This window comes from Condylostylus longicornis, unplaced genomic scaffold (assembly GCF_029603195.1).
Source record: "Condylostylus longicornis isolate FDR11 unplaced genomic scaffold, ASM2960319v2 ptg000004l, whole genome shotgun sequence".
Classification (NCBI taxonomy): Eukaryota; Metazoa; Arthropoda; class Insecta; order Diptera; family Dolichopodidae; genus Condylostylus; species Condylostylus longicornis.
Window position 1 is genome coordinate 7,584,688 of NW_026577973.1, and position 9,086 is coordinate 7,593,773.

Consider the following 9,086-nt stretch of genomic DNA (forward strand, 5'->3'; position numbering starts at 1 on the left):
AAGTAGTTTTGGTGAACCAAATTTTCAACAATCAATAAAAATAAGAAAATATAATATCTAATATAGGTGTCCTGGTGCAATTACGAATTACGATTAATCTAACAATTATTTACAAGATTTTCTGGGTAGTATTAACGTTTGAAAATTTGACGTCATCGGGAAGAAATCTATTCGAAAAGAGGGCTTGTTCAAAATATTTAAAAAAAAACCTTGTTGTAAGTTTGTTGGTTAACCGGTTAATTCAATTTTTAATTTTAAAAATTTTGAAATATTTGATGTCAACAGGGCAAATTTCAAACTAAATTCAGATTATTCAATTTTCTGGTAAAAAAATTTTTTTTCAATTTTCAATTAATTTTTTCAATTATCAGTTTTGAATTTTTTTTTGCTAAAATTGGTTTTAAGAAATAACAAAGCGACTGATGTCAGTTTTTATTTTGACATTAAATTGCTGAATATAAACATTTTCTTGAGAAATTTCTTGCATTTGAGAAAAAAATTAAAAAAAAAATTTTATTTTTACAAATCCTCATATAAAATTTGAAGTGAACTATTTTTCATAACATGTTAACATGTTATTTTTAATGTGAATAGAACATTAACAGGACAGCGAAAGAAGTTGAAAGTAAGAAAACATCCGCAGCATCGCATCAGCAAAAAATTGTTTTGGTTTTTGTCATACACAATTTTATATATCTACAATAAATTTCTAAATTTTAAACATATGTATGCGCATATGTAAACGTATTTTATAAAAATTATATAAATATCTTAAATATGTATTTAAAATTATAGAGACTTTCATAAACGCAGTCTTGCAAGACAAGAACTGCAAAACGCAATACCGCAAAAGCATATCTTTTAAAAAATCAAACCAGTTCTTTCTATGATTCAATTGCCATACACATACATATGGTTACATTGCGAAAAATTAGCAATTTTTTTCAACAAACATAGCAATATTTGCCTTTTAATATAAATATGTATAGCACAGTTTTCACTGTATATTGCGATATGCTGCTTTTATGGCCTATTTTTTATTTAAAAAAATAAAAATAAAAACATATAAACAATTATTGCATTATAAGTACGTACCTACATATGATGTAAAAATTTATTTAAAGAATATTGAGAAGAAAATCAGCTTTGATAAAGTGCGTATGTAGCGCACGAAATATATTAGCAAAAAATAAAAAAAGTATTTTATTCCGAATAAAGGGAAATTTTCTTTTCATACCAATTAAAAAAAAAAGATTTATTTAAAGCTTGATAAATATAATTTGTTCCTCGTTTTATATTAATTATAATATATTTTATTACATATTGATATATATATATGTACATAATATTACTAATATCATAATCTAATTTTATGTAAAAATTAAAGGATATTTCATTATGACAAAATGTACATATATGCATGTAGTAGCTTATTTCTAAGAAGTCTTTGGTTTTGGCAAGAGTTTATGTTTATGAAATTAACATAAATGTAAATTTTTGTATGTATGTATGCTTTTGCGTTATGTTTTAATATAACTGTAATGTGTTTTTTTTTTATTTACTAAAGCTAAGAAGAATTTCTTACAGATATGTATCTTATAGGGCTACTTTTTAAACGAATGACATCACTTTTTAGTCTTCTACGACCATAACTTAAACCAAAACCAACTATAATACCACTTAAAATAACTAAACCTATAGTAATTAAAATGTAAACTACATGCTTTGCTCTTAAAACATATGGAGTATACGATGAACTAGGATCTTCTATAATGAACCGATTTTTATGTTGACCATTACAAATTTCAACTGCATTTAAATCACTTAATTTTGTTCCAGTTAACTCAATAGGTGATGAACATCTTGATAAATCATCTTTTTCGATTGTAATATTTTTAAATTGTTTTAGTATCTCTGCTAGTGTGCAATCGCAATTCCATGGATTTTCAGCTAAAATAATAGTTTTAATATAAGGCCAGAAGTTTAATGTTCCGTTTTTAGATGCATTATGTAACAAGTCCACCTCTAATACTATCGAATTTAAATTTCCATTTGAAATATCCAACTAAAAAAAACATAAAAAGAAAATGTTAGACAAAAATTAAAATAATTAAATAAATAATTTTTTATAAAGATTGAATTTTCACTATAAAATTACTATTTTCAAAAACTTCGATTCCGTTGGTAAATGTATACTTGTTAAGTAGAAGTTGTTCTTGCAGTGTAATTCTTCTAATTTTGTTAATACCGAAAATGTTCCAACTTCAATTTTCTTTAAAGTCATCATATCGCTCATGTTTAAATATTTTAAATTATTAAAATTGTTAAAATCATCTGTATGAATTTTTTCAATTGGATTGTAAGAAATATCCAATGACTCTAATGAGTTGTGCGCCATATTCAGAGAATTGGGAATCGATGTGAAATTATTATTTTTTAAGTTCAAATTATGTAGATTTAAGTTTTGGAATATATTGTCGGGTAGAATCTTTATGTGATTAAAAGATATATCTAAAACCTGTGGACGGAAATTTTTTTTTCAAATTATATCAAAATGTACATATTTTAATAATATAATTTTTTACCTCCAAATATTTTAAGCAACCAATTGCTTCAGCAGCACCATCATCAAATTTACTAAACCTATTGTGTGCCAAATTAAGTACTGATAATTGATTAATATGTTCGAATAACTTTGAATCTAAATCTCTTATATAATTATAACTTAAATCTAGTTCTTTAAGTTTAATTGATTCATATTCATGTTCATTATATGGCCCTTTAAAAACATCTGGTGTTAAAGCTTCTTCAGTTAGTTGATTAAAACTTAAATCAAGTCTGAATATATTTGGCGAATCAATAAAGATTTTTGATTGCAATTTTTGAATTTTACTAGAATGAGAAATTGTGAATATTTAAATTAATTGTAAGTTATTACTTTTAATACAGTAATTAAAATATGTAATAAAAAAATTACCATCTTCTCGCACTAAAATATAGTATTCCATCTGTGGCTGGCAATTGTTGCAAAATTTCAATGTCATTTTTTGAAAATGTAGCATGTATTTCGATTCCTGTGTGATTGGTACCAAATTGTTCTGGCCATCTTGCTAAAATATGCTTTAAACTTCTATCATGGCAGTTTAGAATTTTTGTGTTAGTGAAATTTTGGCATGAACATGTTATACAAATATTTTCAACTTCAGCATATGGAATTTCCTCATGTTGGGCTAATGCTAAACTAAATGTTATCAATAGTAATAGCAATGCCGTAGTAACTTGCTATAATGCAAAACGAAATAAAAATTAAATTATATAAAAAAAGTTATATGAATAAGCAAATATATATAAATATGCATTTTTTCGCATTTGCTATGGCAAGTGCTCTAATACGAAGTAAAATTTTTGGAATAGGCTTAAAATTTGTAAGTACATAGGTCGGAGTCATTATACAAATTATAGTTTCTTCGCACTTATTACTTTGTCGTTTTGTATGATGATACTATTTAACTAACCCAGCGTACTTAAGTCGTGTGACTGCAAATTAAACAAATAAATTTTTACATGGTTTTCCTTTTTTGGTAATAAGCTGTTAAATTGACTCTCACTCTTTAATGTTTTCCTCTTTTCAATGTTACGTGCTCGTTAACCTATAATCTATAAAAATCTCTTCTGATAAAGTTAATTCAAAAGAGAGACATTACAAAAATAATGTCTAATTTATGTGCATACACTTTTATTTTAGTTTTTATTTAAATCTTGCATTCATCCATATTTACAATTTTATAATTTTAGCCTGATTATTGCAAATTGATACTGTTTGAATCAATTGAAAGTACAATAATTTAAATTACAAAAATGTATGAAGACAAAATTTTTTTATTTCATTGAAATACAGAAATTGAACACCAAGATAAGTGTGGCACTGTCATCATTGAAAAGAAATTTATAATAAATAAAATGGTTTGTGTCCAAAAATAAATTTAGAGAATTTAATATAGCAACAGTGGACTAAATTATAATGAAGGGGATGTAGCTCAGTGGTAGAGCGCTCGCTTCGCATGTGAGAAGTCCCGGGTTCAAACCCCGGCATCTCCAATTAAAAGTTGAAATCTTTTTTTTGCAATTATTTTTTTTTAAATACGATAATTTTTTTTTTATTTAAAATTATAAATTTATAAATAATTAGAGTACTAGTTACCATATTTCTTAAGCTTATTGTTAAAAAATTTATGAAAATTATATATTTATGCAAAATTTGCAAATAATATTCGTGTAATGTAAAAATGATTTTTAAATAAATTTTCAGCTAGATTTTTCAGTGCACTTTTCACAGACGTTGTGAAGTATTAGACAATTTAATAAAAACTAATTTTTCGAGGCAAAAAAAAATGATGGTGAGTAATCAATTCCTATTTTTTTTTATTTTTGCCACAAAATATGTAAAATATCGACAATATTAATGTCATATACACAGGTGGTTATTCTATTCAGGAAAAATTTTTATTTTCTTTTTTCATTTGTGTAAACATTTGTTTTTAACTTTTATTATCAACTGTAAAAGATTTTTGATAACAAAAAATATTGTATTAAGTACTTTAAGTTTATATGGTCGTTATACAATTTGTAGAAGTAGAACGTACGTTTTAAAATTCAATGCAAAAGTATTACTTCTATTTATTTTAGACCAAATACGCACCCTTACACAACACTTTATTTTCATCATACAAATATTTTCATAGAATAAAATTTAATAAATATTTAAATTAATTAATTACAAATTTTTTATTGATTTTTATAATTTTCGAATTGGAAAATTTAAATAAACATTTCAAAATTTAAAGTAGCACTTTAAACATTTTTGTGAGATGAAAATTCAGCCGCATAAAATTTGAAAATTTTACACCTTTCACTTAAAAAAATATTTTTTAAACTAAACATTTAAAATTATTTTTGGAATTTCTTTTTTTTTTATAGACTGAAACCATATTATATTTGAAAATATGAGTAATTTTTTAATTTTTCTATTAACCTTTATTATATAGATCTATATTTATATTTTATTTTTATAATGAGTGGAAATATAAAAATCTTTATTTTCAAACTTACTTTTTTAATATGGGAATTCATTTTTTTTTAATTTTAAAAATAATTAATCAACACGATTAATAATTTTATTTGCAATAAAAGCACTTTATTTGCGTTTTATAGTGAGAACACAAATAAAGTGTACACACTAAAATAAGTCTATAAAGTTTACGAATCTTATCAGTTGAATATTTTTTATCAACAATATTGGGATTGATAACGTTAATATCACGATTTTATTTAGATAGTTATGTTTTGAATGAAAATAAAAATATAAAAATTTTTAGTAAAAATAATTTTTGTTTTCTATTTAAAAAAAAATCTGGCCTAAATATAATGTTAATACTGTGAGCCATTTTCCAGAACATGTTGGAAACGACTTAATTTTTTAATAAAAATTTTTAGTTTGTTTAGGTTCTTTAATGAAGTAAATACTTATTTAATTAAAAATGTACATATGTAAATTTTACGTACACATTAACAATGTATACATCATTACGTGAAAATGTTCTGAAAAGCATTTTCTATACATATTGCTATATTATTGCATTTTTTGTAACATTCTGTGAACTATTTTGATACATTTGAAAATTATGCTCACTACACAACGTTTAAACATCAAACATTACCATGGATTTTGTTTTATAAAAATTTGGATGGCCTTCTATTTTCACCACCAAACAAAATCCATACCTGTTGACACAAAATAATTTTTTTTGTTATTTGAATCTGAAAGTTAGAACTCTTTATTAGAAATCATGTATTACGAGTATACATATATATACATATTTAATATTTACGGATTCTAAAGATTTTATAAAAATATTTTTGGATCAAAAAATTGGTAATACGAGTAATTGCCTGAGATTTTTATAAATATTTCTTCTACTTTTGATTATCCAATTAACATTTATTAAACGTAATCATTTGTGTTTTATTAATGTTTTTTCTGTAGCGTTTTTGTTTACATAAGTAGAAAAAGTTGTTTACGTGAGTTCACATAATATTATGATATTGAAAAGAAAAAAAGTAACACATGTACACACAATTATTGTAGTAATTGAATTGAAATAAGCAGCCGCAAAGGGATCAAGAATTGAGAAACATAGTTTTTTTTTCTATTAGACTGTTGATTGATTAAATAAATTTTTTTAAGCTGAATCCTCATTACTTTTAATGTGATTCATTAATATATTTTTTATTTTACTCAGAAAAATAGAATTTTTTTCTTTTGTTACCTTTGTATTACTCATACTTCAACCAAATATAGGAAATACTTTTACATATTTTTTTTTCCAAATAATAACGAAACATTACAAAATTTGTTTTGTTTCTTTTGTTGTACATTATGTATGAATAAACATGTGTGTACACTTATAATGCTGCTCATTTATTAGACCTTGCATTTACATATCTTGTATATTATATCTAGAAACATAAATACTGCATTTTCGTATCTATATTTCATTACATAAATTCAATGTTTACATAGTACTTGTATTATTGGATGTATATTTGTAATTTAATATTAATTAAGAAGGTGACTGACGAGCTAATAAAACAAAAGGTGAGTATTATTATGTAAGAATAAAAATATTTTCCTTATTTGTAAAATTAAAATAATGAATTTTTCAATTGTATACATAATTTTTACATCATATGTAATACTCGTATTTTGTAAAAATCAGTATTAGTTATAATTTGAAAATAAATTTGGGTTTTAATAAGGGAAACAAAATAACTCAATATTTATTTTAATATTGAGTTTTTCTTTTAATTAGAGGACATTTTAAGAACCTTTTAAGGTAACTGCAAAGTACTGTTGTAACTATAGTAAAATCGGCCTCTTCAAATCATGATTTCAATTATGTATGTACATATATTTAAATAAAATGCATTATATATGTTTGTATACGCAAGTATCTCCATTTAATATAATATTATGTAGGTTTATCTAATATACATACATATGTAGTTATGCAATTCGTTAAATTCTATTTCAATTGGTACGAGTACAAGAATCTAATTTTTCTAATTTACGTACATATGCATATGTATATGTAAATAAGTGCATGTGTAATTCCTTGTTTGCATTTGAAATTATATTTTTTCGAACTTGATCGATAACGTTACAATATTAATAAAAATAAATTTACGATTCATATTTAAGTTCTGTTTATTTCTGTTGTATTATGAAGAAAAAAAAATATTCTCAATAAAATTAAATTCTAATAACATGAATGCAAAAAATCAAGTTTTTTATTTGCGCCAATTTGAATAATTTATATTAAAATTACAGTTTAATTTTAATGTATCTATACATAGAGAAACTATGCACATATTATAATGTATTAGTACCACACAATAAGGGGTAAGTCCGATCACGATTTTAATTATGTAAACAATTTCTTAGATATTTATGCCTGTCTATACCTGCATAAGAAATTAAAGATTTTTTATTGTGATTTCAACAGGTGATGATATTCGGTTGGTATGGTTGAAATTTTTATTGTAGCCATAGCAAATATTCAAGTCCATATTTATATATAGTATGCATATATTATTATTATATAAATAAATTTTAATAAAAATTTAACGAAATTGTACATAGAAAACATACCATTTTAAAAATCATTGAATTTAATTGAGATCTTGATGCCATTTTTTCCTTTTTTCTTGTTTCCAGTAAAATTTCTAAGCAATTTTGTATTTAATTTTGTATTAATTTCATTCTATTTTTAATATCACATTCATTATTTTCTAAATATTTTTAATTTTCTGTATAATAAACACAGTCTTTATTTATTAATTTTTTAAATATTAAATAAATTCCATATTATTTATATACTTATATAATAAATGAAATATGTATCCACTAATAGATGCTCATTTTATATAAAAATAATTTAAGTTTGTTACGTAGCTATGAAAATTTTAAGATTCAGTTTCATATGATGCGAAATTTTATCTTATTTTATTGTTGATTCTGTACCAATATTTGCTTGCGATACACTTTCAAATTTAATACTCGTACACTCATTTTTTAAATGAAATTTTTTTTGAAAAAATTTTTTTTTCACTTTTTATTTATAATTAATAAAAATTTTGATATTTTATCACTTTCTTAATTATTTTTTCATCCTCTTGTTAATTAAAATTTTAATTTATATACTATAGAAGTTAAAGAGTTCTACTAACTATAAAGTTAATTGTATATCTTGAATAAATTTCAAAACGTTAATAATGGTTTTTTAGTTGATACTATTCTAATTTAAAAGCTTGTGATGATTCACTATTTAAAAGAGAATCTCTAAAATTATAGAGAGAGAGAGAGAAAATATTTGAATTTATTTAACTCCATATGCATATATATACATACATACATAGGTATAACAGTCTACTATATATATTATTATTATATGTTCAGATACTTTGATATAGCATTGAAATAGGTACAAACGTATGTATACATATTTAATTAACTAAAGAAAAACAAATTTATAAAATTCCGTAACGAACGCGATAAGATATAATATTTAACAAAGTACAATTCCATATACATATGTATAATGCAGCTTTTATACTCAAAAATATTAAAAGCGATGTTCAACGTTCAAGATGTTGTTTAAAACTGGAATTGGATGCAGGCAGGTAAATTGTAAAACTCTGGATCATATACAAATTCTCGTTTGATTCATTTAAAAATACAAAATAAGAAAAAAATTATAATAATAAAACATTATTTTATTTTTATACATACATACATAACAATATATAGGTATAGTAAATAAACAAAGAAAAAAGCTAAACTCTATTTGTTCAGTCTCACTTTCCAATGTTTTATTTTTTCTCCCTTTTTTGCAAATAAAATAATGTGTAGAAACGAGATCTTAAAATTTAAAAAAAAAATGTAGGTATTTAAGAATTTATAAAAAAAAAAACAAAAAAAAGAATGTAGATGTAAATAACACGTGTAAAATAGGGTTAACGAACAGTCA

The 9,086-nt window shown here is 23.1% G+C and overlaps 1 protein-coding gene and 1 non-coding gene across 4 annotated transcripts; one reads left to right on the top strand and one right to left on the bottom strand.

Annotated features, from left to right (window-relative positions):
- Positions 1–1,280: 1,280 nt before the first annotated feature.
- Positions 1,281–8,390, bottom strand: LOC129610801 (phospholipase A2 inhibitor-like). 3 transcript variants are annotated; one of them, XM_055523527.1, is made up of 5 exons: positions 7,709–8,390; positions 2,978–3,282; positions 2,586–2,892; positions 2,159–2,518; positions 1,281–2,065 (listed from the first exon to the last, which is right to left on the bottom strand). In XM_055523527.1, exons 1-5 carry the CDS (start codon positions 7,748–7,750, stop codon positions 1,568–1,570), a joined length of 1,512 nt encoding a protein of 503 aa, XP_055379502.1. In that variant the 5' UTR covers positions 7,751–8,390; the 3' UTR covers positions 1,281–1,567. The 3 variants fall into 3 exon arrangements, with proteins under 3 accessions (XP_055379502.1, XP_055379509.1, XP_055379519.1); XM_055523534.1 differs by lacking the exon at positions 7,709–8,390 and adding an exon at positions 5,110–5,216; XM_055523544.1 differs by lacking the exon at positions 7,709–8,390 and adding an exon at positions 4,202–4,465.
- On the top strand, positions 4,027–4,098 carry Trnaa-cgc (transfer RNA alanine (anticodon CGC)). The gene has a single exon. It is a non-coding gene; the product is annotated as a tRNA-Ala (tRNA).
- Positions 8,391–9,086: the final 696 nt, after the last annotated feature.